This window comes from Pteropus alecto, unplaced genomic scaffold (assembly GCF_000325575.1).
Source record: "Pteropus alecto unplaced genomic scaffold, ASM32557v1 scaffold48, whole genome shotgun sequence".
NCBI lineage: Eukaryota > Metazoa > Chordata > Mammalia > Chiroptera > Pteropodidae > Pteropus > Pteropus alecto.
In genome coordinates this window covers 5,139,247-5,162,555 of record NW_006442110.1, presented here as the reverse complement: position 1 = coordinate 5,162,555, position 23,309 = coordinate 5,139,247, and the positions used below count along the sequence as shown (strand labels likewise).

Here is a 23,309-nt window from a genome sequence, read left to right as displayed (position 1 = left end):
ATCAAAGTAATTCCTCACTAGAGGCGAAAAAAGTGTCACACTGTAGATAAACACCTGACATTAACATACTATGATGACTGACTTATAATCTAATTAACACGGCAACCACTGTTCTTTAGGTCATATGGAAAGGCTATGAACTTAGGTTAAAAATGAGGACACACTTTAAGAAGTTAGCTCCTAGAAACCTGAAATATGGTCAATCTATGTAACCTTATCCCAGGTAAGTGAATGTCTGCTAGGATGCCTACTTCTGTTTTCACTTTTATGTAGCTCAGCGATCTCTCCTACTTACTGTCTTTGACGACCCTGGAAAACCTGGCGCCCCCAAGTTGAGAAAAACTGTCTTATAACAAGAAATAATTAGAGCCATTCAAATGCAAACATCATTATTTTTTTTACTCATCACATTGTATTTCAGGTTAAGAAATATTTACAGGAAGAGAAAGCTTAACCGAAAAAAAAAAAAAGGTTAAGAAATCTAAGGGTAATATCCATTCACAAATGTCAATAATCTGATAGTCACAGAAAAGTCAGACACCAACTATACTTCTGTCTACCTATGTACTTATTTTATATATCTATATTTAATTGAGTATACAAAATGCTGGAACAGGTAGGGATATAAGTGACCAAGAAAATCATTGAAACTTCATTAGGTATTAAAAGGAAAATACATTTTAAAACTTCTATCATTTTAAACTCCGTTGAATCCCTTCTTTAGTCATTTAAATTTCATAACATGTCAATTAGATATTGTAGAAAGAAACCAAAACATAAACCATCAAAGTAGTCTTTCCCTGAAACGAACCTCAGAAAATACCTACTCAACAGAAGCCTTTGTCATAGGTTCAGGTTAAACTATCAATTTTATATATGAAACTTATACAACACAGCAGCCTTTAAATATTTCTCCATTTCGTTTAACAGCCCAGCTTTCACCCCGATTTCTGCTCCTCACAATCTGCACATCCACAGACGTTACAGAAAATATGGCACGTATCAGCTCAAGAGCAACAGGCGTGGCAGCCTCCAGCCTGCACTTCCTGCATGAAATCCCAAACCACAATTCTGTCTTCCCTCCCAAACCCCCAACGCTGCCCCATACTGCTTTCTAGGCCTCTCTCTTTTGTTCAAATCAACAACTCAAGCTCGAAGTTTCCCTATTTTATTGACTTTTCTTGGAAAAGAAACACAAACATAAAATGACAGGTTCTGTTATGACAATCGCCCTTTCTTCAGTATTTATTAACAAATCTGCTTTTTACAATGATGAATGGCTCCGGAAAGCCGAGAATTATCCTGAGGTATATATGAAAGAACTTAACATTTTTATAACCTAGTTACTTTGGAAATGAGAATTATCTAACCATTTTGTACACATGAAACCTTAGATATCTTTCATTCTCTTCATGTAAACAGACGACCGACCAAGCGTTTTGTTGTTGTTGTTTTTAATCAAATGATTTGATATTTTAATCAAATGATTAGTTGGTGCCTATCAGGCATGGGACTTCTTCAAATCAAATTCCCTACAGGAAAACTAATAATATGAGGAATTTCAGTCAGCTCAAAAACGTACATCCTTTTATACCATGTACAAAATAGGCCCCTCATCTCCCCAAATGTGAAACTTCTTAAGATGCAGTTTTCATTATCCAGGGTTTCCAGCAGTTCCTATCAATGATTATTTTGTGTTTCTACTGTTTGCAATAAAACACAGTGGCTCACACACTCTCCTAAAAATATAATAAAACCTTATATGAGTCCAGGTAAAAGGATGTACCTAATCACTACTTTGGTATTTATTAGCAACATAAACCATGCTAAGTTCGCTCTTTCACTTGTTATCACTGAGCAATGACGTGCCAGACACAGCACTAGGCACTGGAGATAAAGAGACACAAAAGACCTCACGGCTTTCTGGCAGCCAAACCACTACCTAACTACAGTGAGCCAGCAGTGAGTGCTACGAAAGATATATTAATGGTCAAATAATGTTCCAACATGGAGGGGCAATGTTTGTACAATTACAACGTGAAATTTTAAGCTGGTGAACTTAAAGATGGCTAAATATAGAACACAGAGTTTTCATCCTAATTATCCTGGACAAGGAAAATATTTTACACAAAATCATTTGTAATGATTTATTCCCTCTGGTATTACAATTACCTCTGTCTAGAAAATAAGCTTATTAACATGTTTGCATTCTGAGAGACAAAACCTTACATGGAGAATACTAAAGAATTCTGAGATAATAAGAGAGGATCAGGAATATGCATCAATATATCGAGTTCTTCTGCTTATCTATAATTTGGTCTACGACTTACATTGATAACGTCACAGAAGAAAACCTTTAAAAAAAACCTCAAGATTTCATGGAAGAAGAGCAGAGGTTCAAAACAGCAAATGATACTTATTATTTTCTACCTTCGAGTTAATTCAATAAAAATCAAAGGATAATATTAAAAAGTTAATAAAGCCTGTTTCTTGCACGAAACCTCACAAAAGTATTAATTCTGTGAAACGATTCCACTTTTAACTATATTTTTTAGCATCCCTAGAGATTCAACATACTGGCAACTTGTCTTTGTTTAATTTTGCAAATCTGGTCACCTTGCAAATATCTTATTATTGAAGGCTGGGACAAGTGAGATTTATGGATACTTCCTGCTGTCACTGGTGCCAAAACATTTACACTCAAGGAAATACTTGTTGAGCACTCAGGATTAACACCCACGCAGCAGTGCTGAAATACAGCAGAGTGGGGCTACATCGCAATTCTATCTTTGGGGATCCATGCTGAGGAAACCACATCTACAAACGGGCTGAGAGCCAATGATGGATTCTTCTGATAATTCGACAATGAAGCATCTTATCTTGAAATCCACGTTTTGGTATATTTAGGTTCCAGGTTATTTAACAAGTCATGTTAATCAATCCCCAAAAAAGTAAGAAAGTAAAGAAATATAAACACTAATTAAGATTACCTTTGCTCCAAAGATGACGAAAACATTTATCCAAAGGCAGATTCAGAATCACAAGGCAGTATTTCAAATTTCCTATGGAAAAAAAGGAAGTAAAATAGTTGATTGAGTCTTTTATTTTCCTCATGAGTCTAGAATTATGCTCTACTAGTCCAGATTTTCTATCTACACAGAGCTAAATTTCAACTACAGTTAATTTCTCATATCTTAATTTTATTTTTCTCTTACCTTAATTTTAAAAGACACCATAGATTAGCTGTATCTACTTTATTCAGTATCTGTCACATTACTATATTGCTGAGGAATTTATTACAAAAATAATTTATCATATAAACAATTGGGTATGCTTCTTTTCATGCATTTTACCTGTTCCCAATAAAATTACAGACTTCTGCATAAAGTAATCATTGCAAAAGAACTGAGCAGTTTAAAGATATTCTTTGACACGTATCGAAGATAATACAAATTCTACCGTAGCATAATCACACAAGAAATTCGCAGAACTGATCCCTTGTACCTCTTAGAAATGGATCTTAATGAGCTTCAAATACAATCTAACTAGCACTGACAAGAACTTTAGTCAGATGGGTACTAGATTTATTGAGGTGATCATTCATAAGTTATATGAACGTCTAATAGCTATGTTGTATACCTGAAACTAATATAATATTGTATGCCAACTGTAATCGAAAAAAAAAAAAGCATTAAAAATAAAATAAGAACTTTAGTGCAGGTAGGGAGAAATGGAAAGAGATTATAAAGAGACATGAACAGGGATTTATATCAATTATCACAAACGAAGAATCTGCCCATAAGTATATAAAGCAGTGAATCTCAACCTCATTGTATATGAGTCACAGATTGAAAAAAAAAAAACCAATAAAAATTATAATTTTTTATAAATAAATATAAATGGGTTGCTTTTTTAACTGATATGGTGTGAGTTTTTTAAAAAGGATTAAAGGCCAGTACTATAAGAGAAAATACATTGAAATGAAACACAATTTCCAATAGAAAAAAATTTACTGAAATGCATTAGCAAGTTATCAAGGGTTTATGACCTCTGTTTAAAAAAAATACTGGAACTCAGATAAAAATCAATATTGGCCAAAACACATGCCAGTCATTATACATAATATCTATTTTGTTAGAGGATAAAAAACCATTATTATAAATCTCTCATCCCTGAAAGTATTTCAATTAAATAATGAAAACTCTAGGGCATTGAGTTTCATTTTCATATTGCACAAACTTCTATATTTAAGAGCAGGATATTTCTTTAAGTGTGCACAGGGAAATCAAAACTGTCAAGTCGATTCGTACTTTGAGGAAATAAATTGCATGTGGACAAAGCAGAACTATTAAAAAGCTCTGAACAAATATTTCATACTGAAGTCTATTAAAATAATCAAATTAGCAATGGACTAAAAATTGGTAACTCATATATAGGAAATTGCTACAGAGAAAGTAAACAGAGTAGACATAAACAGATACTTCCCTGCAAAATCTCTCTTGCCTCCCATCCTACCACCAAAAGTGACCATCTGATCTACTTCAGGGCGCCCCTTCCACTGGCAAAGCGTCCTGGATTGGATGATATATTAGACGGTCACTCTGCCCTACCACAACTTTAGACCCCATATCTCAGTTTCGGTCTTCATTCAGCAAAATTCACTTCAATGGGTTTTCATCCCACCGCTTCCTGGAAATAACTATTGTCAGGGTCATCGACAGCCATCTATTCTGAAAATCAATGACTGTATCTCAATTCTCATCTCGGCCAACGCATTTCAGTAGCACAACAGAGTAGGTCGCTTCTTGCATCCTTTCCTTCCCGAATCGTGTTCTTCCCTTACTTTGTGGAAACCACTGTCTGCAGGGTCTCCTGCTGTCTCGCTGGCCACTCCTTTCCAGTCTCCTCTTCTACTGACTCCTCGCCTGAGCAGAAAGCCCTCAATAAATATTTGTTGCATAAACTTTGAGTATCCTCAGCTTCTGTACCAGAAGTGCTCTAGGTGTGTGTCCTTGGGCCTCGTCTTAATGGACACCAACTGCCCTAAGTAATGCCCTGTAGCCTGTGGCTTCATATACTACCTACGGTGATGGCTTCCACAGTCCTGTCTCAGATCTCAGGCTCTCTTCTTAAACTCCCGAACTGTACGTTAAATGGCCCACTCAACAACCTCAAACTTAACATGCCCCAAATCAAACTCCTGTCCACGCTTTCTTCATCCTCACCTGCTCCTTCCACTCTTGCCCGTACTGGTACCGACTTCTCCGGTGATAACCCATTCACGTGAACATTTTTCATCTCCAAATTTTATCACATGGCCCTGTAACTGGCCTTGCTTCTTCCACATTTGTCCCCCCTCCACACAGCAGCCAGATGGGTCCTGTTAAAATATAGTCGGATCGAAGCATCTCTCTCTGCAAAACCCTCCACTGACTTCCCTTCAGTAAAAGTCAAGTTTCTAACAAATCATCTAAAAGGCCCTTTGTGATCTCACTGTTCTTTCTCCCCACTTTATCTTGTCTTCCCTCGCTCTGTCCTCCCACTGCCTCCCTCTGTAACGTACACGCTAGCTTCCTTGTTGCTCCTCAGACAGACCAAGAACGATTCCATCTTTCACATTTTTACTTTAGCCAAACGCTCGGGAGACGCCTTTCTCAGACTAGATGCATATTATGCAAAATCTTCCAGGAAGGGTACTAGAAAAGACAGCAACAAAAACCATTCATTTTGCCTTAAAACAGCTAACTGATGTTTGGATCATTATAACTCAAGAACAATCTAAAGAAAGTGAAGACAATTCACAGAAGTACAACTATGTAATTAAAGCATTTGGAAATATTTTATTTGAAAATAGATTAAGCCTTTTCAAGCTAAACGGATATTTATATTTACTACCTTTTTAGGAAAGAAAGAAATCCATGCAACATGACATTGAGCCCTAGAAACCTGGGCACATATCTAGCTACTGCCACTCAACCATGCAGGTGGAAAGTGTAAATAGATTCTGAAAGGGTAAGTCAGTTTCCATTCCAGAGCATTACCTCCAACGACGCAGTGGGAATTGGCCTGTCCAAGTTCGGTAACCCGAGCATTATATAAGCTATGCCACTAAAACCGAAATGCCCCAATAAATACTCAAGGGAATCCACATATGCTAGAAATGCATGTCAGTTCAGAAAAAAAGAACATTCTGCATTTTCTATAAAGAGGGGGAAATAGGGAAGGCGGGTTAAGTCTGACGAAGCTTTGAGTCTTTGACGTAAAGGAGACTACGTCAAGAAATGTTCTCTCTCTTCTCCCTTGCAAAGGTCAGCCATATCCGCGTTCCCAATGAACACACGCTCACCACAACCCGAATGAGGGAAGCCGAGTTCTTAGTCTCGGCACACTGGCCGACAGAGTTCAAGGCTGCTGCATGGGCCGTCCCTGGCCCGGGCCACAACGAAGTGTGTTTCCCTTCAGTGAGTAAAACCAGTTCCTGCCCAGCAAACTGTAGATGTAATGTCACAACCCTAAGGGCTCATCATAAAGTACCAAAGAATTGCGGTCCCTCACATCGGTTTTGACATGTTGACGGCCAGGCCCACAGCAGTGCTCACACTTTAAAGTCGGTTTACAATGTCTCCTGGAGGCAGAACGCTTGTCAGTATGGCAAGTGCTTCCCAAACCGAGGGCCTGCCTTCATCCTCAGGCTGTTCCCGCAGCCTCAACCCACTTCCGACCACCTCGAAGGTGCAGTGTCCCTTTCACTGGGCAGCAGCAGGCGGGCCAGAGAGGCTCGGCAGGCCCGGAAGTACTCCCTTTCCGAATACTCTCTCTAGACCTCATGCTGGGTTTGGTTGAGTGATAAGTGTTCCGGGGGTAGGTGGGCTTCAAAGCACCATGGGCTTCCCACACAACTCTTTTTAAATCGATACTGACTACATAGCACACTACCACGAGATAAAAGTATTTCTGAATAAAATTGAAGTCTTTTTGTTTTTTAAAAAAAGAAAATACATACGTTTAAATTCAAGATAACTGTGTACTATGAACTAATTCTGATTACATACAGAGTCCATCATATCAAGTCAAACCCACAATGGAGAAAATCTTACTGAACTCAGGGCAGGTGAATATCTCCATCTCATGGGCACTGTGGGCTTTTAGAGGATTCGGAGGAGGCCCTAACATCAGCACGCAGAGCTGTGACACCAATCAGTGGTGTGCTCTAGGTCACAAGAAGTGCCTGACACACAGCACCTAGTGGCTCTCACACAGGTCCCGGTGAAGTAAACACAACAAAGCAGGTTCCCTACCGCTGCTTTTCTTTTTTCATAGACGTGATGATATATACACAAGAGTCTCAATATCCACGGGGTTTTTTTGTTAATAGAGAAAGAATGGAAATGACCGATGAGCACTGGATTATACTATATCTCACACAGTAGAACAGCTCTGCATTATCTGATACAGAAAAACCTCCAAACAGAAATAAGTAGAAAAAGCAAGGTGTGAATAAATGATGTTACAAAACCATATGTATAAAAAATTTTTTAAAAAAATACATATATATTTTTGCGAATACCAAGAATATCTATCAAAGAGGAAAACTGTTAGCTGGAACACCAAAATATAAGGGAGCATTACTTTTTACCTGTTTATCTTTTTTATCTTGTGGATTTGGTACCCTGTGCTTATATTACTTTTTTTAGAAAAGTGAAATAATAGTTTAAATGATAAAAAGAAAAGAACCTATCCCAGGCAATGTGCCCCACACCAAAGATGATGATGGCCAACATCTTTAAATACCACAGATTACAACGAAGAATTATTAAAATAAAAGGTCGTTTGGGTTTCAGAGTAAAAATTAAAAGCAGATAACTTGTAAAACACTATCTAGCATTCTGTCCTCCCCAAATCCTCAAGAAATGTATGTTAATTAGGCTGAGCTTTAGATTTTTTTTAAGAAGCAAGAGGAAGTGACTTACAACGGGATTTTCAGGACAGGGAACGGTGATGCCTTTCACTGTACTTTAAAGAACAAACTGTAGGTGTTTTTTTCCCCCCAACTGAAATATGTTATAGAGAACTCAGAAAACATTCATTCTTCAAAGCTCAGGGTAAGATTTTTACAAGTCGGTGTTACACTTAAGAATTTACCACGTCCCAATTCCCAAGTCCATTAGTATTTTCATGCTTCTCTCACATAGAACATTTCTCTCCATCAATAGTTACCAGAAATGAACACAGAAAAAAAGGTGTAACATGTTAAAACGTAGGAGAATGAGAAAAAAAGGGGAGAAGGAAATCATTAACTTTTCTTGTATATGACTTTATAGCATATAAACACTTAAATCTAGTCTGTACTACATTCAAAAGCTTGTTTAAAAAGAGGTTAGAAAGGAGAATTTGTGAGCAAATTCATTAATCATTCTCACCCATAAACTATAGTATTTAATTTTTTCTGCTAATAATTGTTATACACTTCTCATTTAAAAAGTTTATACACTTTAGGTGTGCAGGGAAAAAAAAGTTACTCATCACTTTAATCTTCAAAATTTAGCCTAGCCCTTGGCATGAAGAAGTCAATAAATAAATATTTTTAGCTTGAACTTTAAAAACATTCATTGTGCTATTCCCTGTATCACTAAAGCAGTTACCCCCAAAACTAAACATACACCCATGTATGCCAGCTTAGAACATTCTAAAGTTATAATGGTTAACTGTCTTCCCAGTTCATCTTCAAGACTTTCTACATCTTACAAAGTTGCTTCTAATGTCACCGTATCTTGTGTGAACCGAAACACAATCTTAGAACATTTTTTTTATATAAAGAACCACAATAAGCTCAATGTAGGTGTCCGTCACTTAATGACTAATGTCCATTTCCAAATCAGCTACAAACTGAATTCTATTTCTAGGGCATGGATTCTCAAGGCGGGGAGAAACACTCCAAAGATGGACTGGCCAGTTAATAATAACGTTTACAGTCAAGTTGCAAATGCCTAGAAGGTTTCCATCTGACCACTCCTCCACCCCCACACACACCCGGAAATGATGTGGGCCCACGGGAGGGGACACACAGACACAGGAAGGCAGCTGTTTTCCTCCCCTTCCCCATCAGAACACAGATCAAATGGTTCTAATATCCTGGGCACACATGCATAAACCCCATTATAACTTTACCTCTTTCTATTCCTTTCAAGGAAGCATATCGGAATGTAAGGGAGTCCCAATAACATTACAAGGTGATAAATGGTAGCAAATTCACACGGTGAACCTCGGGCCCAAAGAGATAAGGGTAGGGGAAGCCCTGATTTCGAGCCTTTGCCAATTTCTACACTGTCAGTACCGTGCCATGGCCAATCTCAAGCTAACAAATGGCTCGTACATTTCCTAAGTATTTAGCATTCAGTTGGAGAATTTCTTTAGCAGCCACTGCTTTTGAAAAAGAATAATGCTAGGATCCCTATATTTCTGGTAACACCTTAATAGCGAAAACACAGTTCTTTAGTTCTCAACTATATAAATGAAATTCTAATAATTATTTTAATCTTAAAATGCTAATACAATAACAAAGTCATTATTCCAGAAGAACAGTGGTAAGTGTCACAGAACAGTCATTCTAGTAACTGAGAAAGGTAGGAATGCCCCTGCTGGGAGAGGTGGTGCATTCCAGAGAAAACACCATGCACAAAAAAGGGCAAACACACTAATCCAGTTGGTCGACACTCTGGGGAAAAGGTGGTGATAAAAGTAATAAACCAAGCAATCCCTTAGATTCTAGTGGCTGTAATACACTGGTCACCTGCTTAAGCAAACCAGTCCTAAGCCAGAGTCAATTTTAAGTGCATTCTCCTCCACGAAATTTAAGAACAACCAATCACGAACAGCCAAGTAGCCTTTCCCAAATAAGGTACCTGCTTAAGCTATCACCAAAGAATTTCCTTGCATTGCTTCCAGAGTCTGCCCTACAAATGCCTATTGCCTGGCTCATGTGCCAGGGACACTTTTCCCAAATAAGGTACCTGCTTAAGCTATCACCAGTCAAAGAATTTCCTTGCATTGCTTCCGGAGTCTGCCCTACAAATGCCTATTGCCTGGCTCGTGTGCCAGGGACATTCCTAACCAGGGTGGGTTTGGCACTGCCTGATTCAAACAGATGCTTGCTCAAATAAACTCTTGAAAATCTTAATGTGTCTCGGTTTATCTTTTAACAAAGGTAATGGCAGAGTGCAGGGTGGCAGGCCCATAGTAAAATGTATTTTGGACCATTTTAAGTAGCAATCACTAGTTTACCTTCCCTCCCCAGCCTGAGATTCTGAAGAATAGAATAATGATTTTTATTCTTAATCTCCATTCTGATATGGCTATTATTGGCCTTATTGTTTAGAGCAATGTCAACATGTTCCAGATAGATGAAGGTGGTGAATGTCTTTAGACTTGACTTACTAAAATTAAAAGTAAATAGTTTTTAACATTATTTTTGTTAATTAACTCGTTCTTCAGCATTATGATTCAGCAGGCAGGATTTCTAAAATTAAAGACTTCTCAAACAAGCTAAAAAGACTTGTGAATTAGATTATGAATGAAATCTAAAGAAGACAGATTAAATCTGTCCCCAAATGTAAAAGCGAAAGAATTCATCCCATTAGCATCTGAATAATAAGTGCCAACACAGCAAGCTGTCATGGAAACTCCTGGCAGGTCCTTCCTTTGAGCACAGACAAGCAGGAGCCATAAGGTAGGGATGAGTGAGAGATAATTAGAGCTCTCATTTCCCCAGGTATTGTCAGCCCAAAGAAAATAATAAAGTGCTATTATTTTACTACACAGCAAGTCACACTGTTCCATAAACTCTAATACAATAACTTCTTATATGATAAGGTAATGTTTACTGAATGCTTACTGTTTATCAAATACTGACATTCTCCCCCTCTAGGAAAGAAGCTCAAAGAGGACAAAAATTGTTATTCTCTTATTCACTGATGTATCCTCAGTGCCTGGCACAGGGTAGATGCTCCATAAGTATGCACTGAATACATATATAGGAAGAAAAACACAAGTTAGAAATCTGAAGTATTGCATATGCACTACAAATGATGGGGGAAATCCTATTCCTTTTTTTTTCATTTTGCCAAAGAGAAAATTAAAGCTTGAGAAGCAATTGAAAATTTTCACACCAAAGCCTCTGCCTTGAATCTGTGGGCTGCCCCCTCCAGACCGATGGGGACTCCTACCTGTGACACCATTCATGCAAATCCCAAGAGTCTGAGTTTCCAGCAGGATAACAGACTGCCTATGCGCCCTGAAAGAAACAGAGACTAGACGGGAAAATTAAAGGAACTTCAGGGATAAAGGGCAATTCTGGTAGAGATTCTAGCAGTTAAGGGTCCTGTTGTTTGAGTGTCTTCAATTTTCTTGATTACTAATGTTAAGCAAAGCTTCCTTTTTATACTATTATTTTTTTCTTCTATCAACCTTTGATTCTCAAATTAAATATAATGAATATAATGATTTTTAAAGTAATATTTGTTTTATAAAATCTTAAGCTAGAGCCTTATCAAAAAGTTTCAAATATGCTTCTTTCAAAGAGCCTCACGCAAAACAAAGCACAAAGTAGCAGCTCAATAAATATCAACTGAAATACACAGAACAATTTTTTACTGATTCGCTTTGAAATTCTGTATATGTAGATGAATCCCCTTTTATTTTATTTTTTGATGAATCTCCTTTTAAAGTGATCACATATATGAAAGTAAATTTATTTTTGAATAGAAAAATATATTAATTTTTTTAAAATAAAGGGCCAGGTAAATTGGGGGGAAAAAAAGTGGGTCATTTCTAAACCCCTAGGTGTGTTAACATTCCAAGAGAGACTGGTACACACAAAGTTAAAAATAAAGAAAATGAAGAGAATGCGTGGGAGATGAGAATTACTTCACACATAGATATATGACTTAGTACATGGGGCCCCTACAAAGGCTAAAAGGATTCCAGGAAAACCAAAAAAATAATTTTACTTGCATAGACTCATGGTAGGTAACTGTTTAACTACTGTGGCTACTGTGGATTTTTCATATTATAGGTCCTTTTTCAACTCTTCCTGACTTTTGGACTTCATGTTCATCTCTGCATTGTCCAATGTAGCAAGAATCCTGCTAAGTCAGTTTAACCAGCAGCCCACCCTCGGCATCCGATTGCCCTGCACGTCTGATAGGGTTCCTGGCGCTCCACATCCCCACCATGCCCCCACCACTGCTGGCCACTGACCATCCTGGCTGACCATCCTGGCTGAACATCCTGGCCCCGGGGCCTGCCTTCAGAGAGATTGCGTCATCCTGGCCCCGGCCTGCCCTCACAGAGGTTCCGTTAGGTCCGTTTAGCCAGAATCCCCTTACCCTTGAGGTTTCTTCGTGGTAATTTTCCATCCGCTGAGCCCTCCCTGCTCCTTGGCTATGCCTTCCCACTTGCCCATACTGCATCCAGAGTCCAGTCCCGTCTCCCCGACTGCCGCCATGGCCCTCCCTGAATAAAGTCTTCCTCGCTGTGCTTTAACAAGTGTCAGCTTAACAAGTAATTTTTTTCTTTAACACTTTCAATATTTTTTTTTCTTTAACACTTATTAAGAGAAAGTGAAAATTTTAAGAATCCTTATGTAGGAGCATGTTTATTCATTCAAGGACTTTCTCCTTTTTCTGAACAACTTTTTAATAGAGGAAGAAACAAAAAGAGTAGCAGGCGAAGAATCCAGCATAAGAAAACACAAAAGTTTGCAGTCAGAAATTTCAGCGAGGCCATAATGACTGAAAAAATGTGGCATACCTGCAAAAGATGTTGATGAAACTATATATAACAGAGCTCAGATGAGTCTGAATCAGCTTTGGGCAGAAGGTTTAGACACACAGTAATTAGGCTTACTGGTAAATGTCTGTTTAAATTAGTACAAACACATAACAATTATGAAAGAGAAATAAAAACTATGTGCAGGCCCATCTCCAGGTTAAATTTATTTTTTCTCAGTACCATGGGTCAGGTCAGGGAGAGGAGGAGGAAATATCTGCATTAGGAACCCCAAAGCAACATAAAAGAAATCGCAGACCGATTCTTCATCTTGACTGCCAAACGGGAAACTCTCACAAGGACAAACGAACTGAATCTAACCTCCAAATAACATAATGGGTTTCTCTATTACAGCTCTCCTATACGTTCTCATTAATTCTCCTCTGCAGATCAAGCTGAAATACACACACACACAACACTGGCCTCTGTTCCCTTTCTGCCACAATTAGCCGAACCTGGGCTCTATGGTGTCTGGAAGACATCTATCTACCTGCAGCACTCAACGAATAATAAAATGCTCAACAAGTATCTGTAGCTCTTTAAAAGTCAGTTTATTCGGCACTTGTTCTACTGTGCCTGGCATTTTCATGAGCTTGGCGTAAGGCTCACTGGGGACAGAAACTGCCCTCAGACAACCCAGAGGTAAGCAGGAGACGGATGCGTACCGTCAGGTCGTGTGAGAGAAATAAAGTGAGTAAAACGAGAGTGAGAATAAACCTAGGACTGGCATGTGTGGCCTCTGGGCCAAGTTTATTCTGAAGATTTTTGCCAAAATCAGTATTACTCTAAAGAGTTAAATAATTCCTATCCATTTCTTAATATATAACTACCACTAACTGTTTTGAATAAATTTAAAATTACATTCGAATAAAAAGTTATGAAATGGATTCATTCAAATTTAAAATTAAGTTATTTGAAAGAATTAGAGAAAGCAGGTAAGTTCCATTGACTTAAATCACATCCAACCGTCATATTTAACGGGATCTTTTCAAATACCCCACTGTTAGCAATATGCCCTCTAACATGGATTAACTCCCAATCACGAGGCCTGCCTTGGAGAGGATGTCTTCCAAAGAAGACTCTGCGTGGATATATATAAGCCCACACAACCATAAAGGCAATGACACCAGCTTCAACCAATCCAGGAAGTCTTTCATTGCTAAATGTATTTAAAATCAGAGTTCATAGATATTTAAGGATAAATATATTAAAGAAAAATATCAATGAATTACAGAACAACCAACTCAAGATAATATGCAAGGATCAAAGGAGAACTTCTTCAATGAATATCCACAGAGACCTGAGGATATTATGAAGATGAAGGTAGGAAGGAAGGAAAGTAATTAAGGAAGAGAGGGAGGGACAAATTTAAAGTAAATGAAGTCAAAACAAGCAATAAACAACAAAATAGTCACTAAAAAAGACTGCATTGTGGATATAAAAGATATATTAAGGAAACTTCCTAAAATAAAAAGCAAAATAACAAAGAAATGGAAAGTATGAGAGAACAGAGGTATAAGGAAATATATTAACAATAAATGTAATAAAATTAAGAAGAAATAATACTCAAGTGTTTTTCTCTTGGGGAAAATATTTTTAAAAAATTAACTTCTAATACAAAAATTAAGACAATTTTTCTGAGATCTTGGTAACACACAGGTTTCTAATACTGTCTTTGAAAGCAAGTATATACTCAATTATCTAGTTTATTATATCAGAATTTGTTCAGTTACCCAACTGTGAGATTGTTGATTTGCTTTTATATTCCATTTGCCCCTTTATCCAAAATTCATTAAGCAGCTGGCATTGATATCGGACACCTACAGTGCTCATATCATTTCATGGAGATATTAAAAACAAGAGGATTTAGCTTGTTGTTTGAGGACAGATTTACAATGTTAATTCATGAAATATCTATAAACTAGAAGGTCTAGGGCAGTTTCTTCCAAATGGTTATTATAAAAAACATTTTATTTGTTAAGTATTTTGTTTGCTACGCTTTCTGTGGGGCCAAACTTGCAAAAACCTGGAATAAACTTTAATAAATTTTAAATAAATTATGTTTAAAGATAGTTAAACATAATCTGTAAATATAAATACTCAAGATTTTCCAAGAACAATGTAAAGTTTGAAATGCAGTCAATTTTTTGGAATTTTTCACACCGAATTTTGCGACAAGTTCACTCTGTATAGTAATAGTGCGCTCTCCTCTCCCTGGGGCGGGAACAGCAACAATAGATTTGTTTTTATCGCCTACAGGCCCTGGTCTTCCTAGGTGGTCTCCCATCCAAGTGCTAACCAGGCGTGACCCCACTTAGCTTCCGAGATCAGTTGAGATCGGGCTCATTCAGGGTGGCATGGACGTAGACAGCAACAATAGATTTTAAGAGTTGCAAAGCTCTTGGAAGTAACATGGAATGATTTCTTATTAATCAAAATTATAAGGACTTTTTCCAATTTTAGTTACTGAGCAGGTAATTTATGCACTTAGTATTAACGTTAAAAGACAGGATAAAGAGCGTGACGTCTTTCTTCCCAGTCCCCTCTCTAGGGAAAAGATTCGCTAATTTCTTAGAACTCCTTTTTGAATATTAAAAATGTTTATCTTAGTATCTTTTCACTGAAAATATTCACATAACAAAAAAATGCCATGTGCTGATTCAGATGACTTTATATTTCATTATCCCAAGGGCATGCAGATACAGCCATTAAATTTACAGGCAATATATGGTGTTCAAGGGCATGTGTCACCTCTTGCAATAATTTCGGCATGCCCCACAATCACTAACACAACACCAAATTCCTTCTCTAGGATTCGAGAAGATGGTCACATTTTGGCTTAAATAAAATGTAATTAAGATCTCACTAAACGAGTTAGTTTTTTAACTAGCAAAGGGGAAAAAATATCTTTTGCACTAAGAAAAACTACCAAGTTGTAACTTTTATTCAGTTTCTACTCAGTTGTGTCCCCCAGAGAAAGTTACTGAGCCAGACTTCTAAGGGGCACCGTGGGTGACATCCCATTAGAAACTGCTCACATACGAGCTGAAATGTGCATATGAATTTAGGAAGTAATTTGTTCTGTGAAAAATGTACACTCATTACTGCCCTCCTCCTCCAATTCAGGTGGGCCAGAGCAAGGCAGGCACATGTACAGAGACAGACAGAGAGAGAGGAGGAGGGAGGGAGGGAAGGAGGGAGTATGGGTGTGTCTGCATGTGTGTGTGTGTGTGTGTGTGTGTGTGTGTGTGTCTGCGTGTGTGTGTTGGGGGTTTAGGTGTCAGAGCCAAAGGAAGCTGAAGAGGACTGCCCACCAGGGGATGTCGGAGCTCAAGTGGGGGAGGGGGTGATGCCACTCTCAACAGGCCATTGAGGATTAAAGTATCTATAACAGTTAGCTTGTGTCTAGTAGAGTACGAAGACCCACGAGGGAAGAAAGCCTTACTTATTTTAATCATCGCTATAGCCTCAGGCGACTGTCACATAATAAATCTTCAATCATATTTGACAAATGAATAAACATCCACATAAAACCTCTACTGAATACCTAGAATTACGATGAGACGTTGAAAGGAGTTTAAGAAGACCCAGAAGGCACAGTGAGTAAAAAGGAAAACCAGCAGACGGGGTGCAGGGGCTCCTGAAAGCCAAGAGAAGAAAATTTGGAAGCATCCTAATCAGAGTGAGCAGTGAGGTTGGCTGCTCTTTTCTCTGGACAACTTTGAGGTAACAATACCGATACATAAAAATTTAAAGGAGAAATAACATCGGGGAATCGACTTTGGCAAACTTGAAAAGAAATAAAATAGATGTGAATATATGGACAAGAAGAGAGAAAAACTCCAAGTCACAGCGCAGCAGAAGGCCAGACGTGGGGTGGCCTTTTGTTCTGGCTGTCTTTCCAAGGGTGTTCGTACAGTCCAAAGCCTGGGGAGACAGAACGACCCTCTGGGGCACAGGGTCGCTGACCCGTTCGTTAGGGGCTCTTCTGTATTTGGTTGTCGCTTCTACGTCTGAGCAAATAACAAGAATTACATGCGATGCTTATACTTCATTGTCCCATCAGTGCAAGAGGGGATCTGTCCAGATGCGGGAGAGCAGCATGTAAGACACTGACAGTCAAACATGTAAACTGTCCCCATTCCCTCATCCTGTTGTGGCCCAACGGAAACAAAACAGAATCCCAGGAAAGGAAAGATCGCAGCCTCGGTTAAGGACGCAAAGGCAGCAGAGCAGTAAGGAAGCAACATCTCAGTTCAACCACCAGCCCCTGTGGCCAGTGACAAAGGCAAGAGGAGCTGCAGGCTTCGAGTTCGGTGGTTGCCCTGACTATTCCAGCCACTGTGAGTGTGACCGAACCCGGGCAGACTGATGGCACCTGGCTGCTGTCTTCAGCATGACCAGCACCCTTTCTATGCGACAGGCACCTGAGGCCCAAGACAGTCATTTTCACATGCAAGGCCTCCGGGTACATTCTTGGAAGAACCTAAACTCCTCAGGCTATTTGCCACCGGTAGGGGGACTGTCAGGATTTAGTGTCCTCTGACACCCCGAGTTTAGTTTTCGCTATAAACAAGAGCCTGCTGGTTACCAAGCCCAAAGCCTCACTCTCACCAGCTCTGACCTCACGCCTCTGCAGGCCAAGGTGCTCACGATCCTCACACACACGAGAGTCCTCTCCAGGCAAATACCTTGGGATGGTGTGGGCAGATCCACGCTCATCCCATCTGGCAGGCAAGGAAATCTGCGGTCTTTTCAGTCCCCACCATGAGAAAGAGGCCCAGCACCGTACTGGACTCTGGGTTCTTTCCGCTCGGTACTCTGCATTGGCTCATCTACGTACAAACCAGCATCCTGCCAGAGGCTGTGGGAAACCAGCCAATGAGCTGTGGTGGCTCTCAACCTTTGGGGCTCCACAGCCTAATGACCTCTGAGCTCTGAGTCTCCGCAACTGAGGATTTTACCAATTGCTTTACCAACGAGCAAAGAGGGGCGGCCTCCAACCAGAGGCCTGCAGTAGCATTCTGAACTCATCATCTCTGTGCCATGGTTACCAGGTGCATCCCAGGTGAAAAGCTTGAGCTGGGCTCTTGTTGAGATTAACTGCTTGGCCCACAGGCCTGGTGACTCTCTGGTCTAATATTCCCTTAAGGGATGAACCAAGTAGGACCCAATAACTAACGAGGTGAGAAAGGCCCAATAAGCCTCCTGACAAACAGGAATGACATACTCAAGTCCCAGCTAGCCTGTTCCCAACGGCATCTCAGCTTTCCATGAAAAGTGGCAGCCATCCCTCTGGGTGAAACCTTGCCCTGCTCTGCCACCCGAAGCAAAGTCGCTGGCTCCTGCAGCTCTCGGCTACACCAAAACCCGAAGCCCACTGGGCACTGCAGCTGTTCAATCTCCACACCGACTAAGCGGAAGTGAGGACAGACAGGGTCACTGTCTGAAAGACAAACTCAAGGCCAATCCCACGTTCCCGCCAACATGGCCTGTGGAGCCTCACTTATATTTTTACTGATGTTCGGGGTATTACCAGTGGCCTAGCTCAGGTTGCCTTATCCTGCTGCTTGGAGTATTACAGGCAGCGCCCTCGGTGACAGTTCATATGAGTCGAGTATCTGTCGACCTGATTAATCAGAAGGGCTGACAGAGTGGAGTCGTCAATGTGAAAATTCATCAGAGGCCAAGACAGTACAGAAAGAAGGCTACGTTGTCGTGAGGTGAGTCTCCACGGGCCACTCTCACCTGCGTGAACCGCTTTTCTTCCAGACATTCTTTTTAAAGATTGTTTCACGATAGGGACAGTGTCACCTCTGGAGCAAAGTGCAGACATGCTTACTCTCCAGTACAATGAAGACAATGCCTTCTTCCAGGGCACTCATTTCCCTTCATAAAAATCTCGAGATTCACAGCCTCAGGGCTCCTCTCGAGAGCAGCCCCTGGCACACGCCACCCAAGCCCCTCTTCACATCACCCTGTGGGGAATGAGGTCCAGGAAACTAGCAGAAAATGCTAACTCTCTGGTTACTGCTGAGCAATAAAGTGTCCTTCCTCTCTGACTGAGTCACCTGTCCTTTACCGGTATCCATGAAATTGTGGTTGGCTGACTTATTAGTTTGCAAGTCAGGTAAAATCTGAGATAGTACACAGCTCTTGATATTTGCAGCATCAAAAATAAAATTATCAGAGTTTTAGGTACAAGAATGAGCTGCCTGTAACCATTTATGAAACCTCTAAAAAGTTAAAGAAAATGTCAATAAATTTAACAAAGAATTAACCAAATCCTCCTCTGCTCAGCCTTTCCCTCACTCACAAGAATTATATTTGTAAGCATTCAGTTTGATCACCTATAGCATGACATTTAAACTTTATAAATTTCCAATACTTTACTTCTGGCCATGAAATGAACAAGAGTAAATTCACAAGGTTGAAGAACACTAGAAAATTCACTATAAAAGACTCATTTCAAAAATTTTCAGGAATTAATAATAAACACCTGATTGGTATCTAAAATATTGTCTCTTGGGAAGCTGTAGTTGTTTTAATATGAATTTTTCTCAGAATTTACAACTTCATGCTATAAATAATATGTCAGCAGAGGATAAATATTATCAAGTCACATTTCTAAAACGTATAAGAATACCACAGTTTATAGGAACAGTAAATATGTCAGAAGAATACACACTCAGGCTTGTGGACAGCAAACGTATGTCTGTCAGCAAGACTGCTGACAATGACAGCTGACTTTCTTTCCTTCCATCGACAAGGTTAACTACCCCATACAGTACAGGACACCGCTGTTCACCTCATAAATGACCAAGCTGATGCATGCATATGAGCGCAGCCATGGCATGTGTCTCTGTAAATGCCAGTTATCTTCATCATAAATTTCTAACAGCTTATTATAAACAAAACTCAGGAACAAGATCCAAAATTGCATTATTTTAAAGACAGGTCATCATTCATGATCGATAACTTCTGTACACAGCTGAGGTAGGGGCTGCTGTACAGTAATAACTTTTATACTCTTAAGATAAATGATGTTCACATTCTTTGAGTTTTTTTCAATACAAAGGCAACAAAAACAACTTGACTGAACTCGACCCTAGATATCATATCATCGGTAAATATTTCGGCATGCACCTCTAAGTTTTTTAAAGACAAAAACACAATATCATTATGGCATCCAAAAAAAAGGAATGATGATTGCTTAAAGCAATTATTTGTGTTCAAATTTTTTATCAAAAATCTTTTTATAGCTGGTTCATTCAAGCGAGAATTCAAACAAGGCCCACATATGTCTCTTAAGTCCCTTACAATCCAGTTTTCTCATCCATTGTTTTTCTTGAAATTTATTTGTTGAAGGAACTAGGTTGTTTACCCACTGTGAATTTTGCTGATTATATCTAATGGTATCACTAAGTATCTACCTATTTATCTATCCATCCATCCATCTAACTCTACCATCTAAATTTCTCATAAGCTGGTAGTTTGTCAGTTATTAATTTCGCGCCTCCCAGCTCCAACCCTGCTCCCCCTCGTCTGCTGCGTGGTTAAGTGGGGTGGCACATGCTCTTCGTTTCGCCCTTGCCAGCAGACTCGATGTTAGGAAGACATTGAAGATGGGACTCCTTCCTGGTGTGAGGTACTCGTCCCTTCGGACTCCGAAACAGTATGCAGTTCTCAGCCCTGCTGAAAGGCCAGCACCAAGCGGCACCTGCCCAAGGACAGGTCCCCGTGGCACATGCCTCTCGCTTCCCTTTAAAGCTGAGTGCCACAGCGGAGACCTCACTGTTACTAGCTTCCCCCAGCACCACGGCCCCCCAACCCTGGGTGATTTCACAGCAGTAGCCGCCACTCCCCTTCAGAGGCCTCCCGGAAAAGTGATGATATTACCAGGTGGGGCCTTTGGGAAGTGCTTAGGTCAGAGGGCGGTGCCCTGTGAATGGGCTCAGTGCTCTTCATTAGGGGGAGACCGCACAGAGCGCCCTCACCCTTCCACGTGAGGACACAGCAAGAAGGCACCGCTACGAACCAGGGAGGGCCCTCGCCTGAAGGTGGGCACGCTGGCACGGTGACACAGAAGACTCAGCCACCGGAACTGTGAGACACGCGTTTCTGCTGTGGATAAGCCACGCAGACTGGGGTATCTTATTATCGCAGTCCAATACGACCTCCCCACGGGCAAGTCAGAGCGTCATTTCTAATCGCCAGAGTAAGAAGCTAGCCTGGAGTACTCTGCTTCCACGGATTTAAAAAGAGGGAGAACAGACTACATTTGGTTCTTGTAAATCTAAAATTTTATACCATTTCTGCCCCACACATCGAGGGCAGAAACCTGGTCTTTACTTCCTTTCTATCTCCCCTTTGGCAGCCTACACAGAGCTTTGCACTCAAAGTGTATGATCAATAAATGCTTTTTAACTAAAAGAACTAAGAACCAGGCTCAATATTCCATGGCTCCGCCACTTTCCTAAAAGATTTCTATTAGCTCCTACGTCATGGCCTCATGGTTCACTGAAACTCAGTTACAGTGAATTATTTTACAAAAATGTTTCACTTTAACAAGTAGATCTCTTATTCTCAGTAAAACAGAGCATTTTGAACACACTGCAGATTTAATCCTCTGGTACTGTGAATTTTTCTAGGGGGCTAAGATATCACATAAACGTTTACAGTAAATGAACATTCTCAAATGTCATATTTCCTCAGAATATCTATAAATTCTTTGAGTTTTTAAAAACTAATAAATCATCAGTTTAGAAGTTTCCTGTTTAAGGTAAATGTATAGAGATTGCAAGCCCATTTTTTGGCTGTATCTGAAAAGCAAGAGACGGTCCATGAGGTGTTCTGATCGTGGTACAGAGAACCGTATTCATGCTTCGATTCCGCTTTGTGCAGCCAGCTCTTCTTGGTGTTCAATGAGGTAGAGACCCACGAGGAGCCATCCAAACAGTCTCTGCGTCACCAGAACCTCTCCTACTCCAGTAAGGACGGCATCTTTGCTAGAGGTACCAGCAACTCTATCGAGAAGGGGCCGGTTACTGTTACTGCAGGATGCTGCTGGGTCTGGGCCCGCCTAACACCATCTCTCCGAGAGGAGGCCAGTCAGTACTGGGTCTGGCCCACAGAAAAAACTAGAACTATATTTGAGTTTTGCATTTTTACATATTGCAGATAAACTGGGAGGAACTACTTCTACCTGCCTCCCCCCAGGACATTTTTGAAAGCTTACCGTGCCGCAGTGGGAAGAAGAAAGGTGTGGATAATCACTACTTAAAACCAGCACTAACTACTGTTCTACATGTGTTATTCACTACACAACACCGCGGCTACGTACTCTTTCCATTTCCTGTTTTCAAGATGAGAAAACTTAAGACATTGGTTCATTTGGCCAATAAATCACCTAACAGTGGGCGAGGGTGGGGTCTGGCTGAGTTTCCCACTCTTAAGCACTGCACTGTATGAAATTCTGTACATTTTTAGACTGAATACTTGGGAGGATATTGACTGAAATATCTTTTTTCCAGTTTTTACAAAAGCAAAGCTACAGAGCTCGGGGGCATTTTAAATGCATTTGAATTATACACAGAGAGACAGCCGATTCTGAGCTGAGGGGGACGCGGGTCCACACAGGTCTGCCCTCCCGCTCTCTCCCAGACGATTCATTTTGCTTGTCCATTTCCCCCAAACCTCCTTCCCCATCCTCACTCCTACCGCGCAGCCTACATACCCTTCTCCAGTGCTAAAACTGCACCAGTCAGAGAACCTCCACAAACTCACACAAACCCACCCACCCGCGCCGTCACGTCTATAAGCACATGCTCTGCTCTCCTTCCTGCGGATCCTGTTTACAGTCCCAAGGCCCGGCCTCCTGTGCCCTGGGTCCCGCCGCCTCTTGTGCCACAGCTCGTCACTGGACTCCATCATCACGAGAGCCCCTCGTGTCTGTACTTCTCCGTCTTTTCTCCTGTGTGGTCAATCATCCCCTTCTGCTGCGTCCTTCCGACCAGCACACGTAATGCTCCTCATTCTCCATGCTCTAAAACACACGCACGCACACATGGGGACAGGTATAATTCTTCCTGCAGCCACCTCTCCAATTCCCTGCTCCACATTATAGTGAAATGCCTCAAAAACACCTTTTGAGAACTCTATTCTCATTTTTTCCTCAATCCCTAATATTTCCTTCTTTTTAAACCCACTACAATTAGGCTTTTACTCCCATCCAGTGAAAACGCGCCCCCAGTCAGCAGTGACCAGGATTCTGTTCAGCTGACCACGCCCTCCTCCCTGGCAGCACTATTTCCCTGCATCCAAACCTTACATCCCTGTCCTCCTGCCTCATGCTGACTCCTCCTCTTATTCCCAGGCTCCTCCTGTCAGAGTGGCCAAGGCTCACCCTTGGGCCTCTCCCACTTTCGCTCCTTTGATGATCTCGCCTTGTCCCCGACTTCAGTTACCATCTATGTGCTGCCAAG

At 40.5% G+C, this 23,309-nt stretch overlaps 1 protein-coding gene across 5 annotated transcripts in view; it reads right to left on the bottom strand.

Annotated features, from left to right (window-relative positions):
- TPK1 (thiamin pyrophosphokinase 1) overlaps window positions 1-23,309 on the bottom strand; it is a 267,896-nt gene that overhangs the window by 219,280 nt on the left and 25,307 nt on the right. For 4 of the 5 annotated variants that reach the window (XM_015596151.2, XM_025039011.1, XM_025039013.1 and 1 more), the window contains exon 2: window positions 2,991-3,062. The exons of the other annotated variant lie outside the window; for it this stretch is intronic. In XM_015596151.2, coding sequence (XP_015451637.1) covers window positions 2,991-3,062 — 72 coding nt within the window. The remainder of the gene's footprint in view (window positions 1-2,990; window positions 3,063-23,309) is intronic. 5 annotated transcript variants of the gene reach the window in all.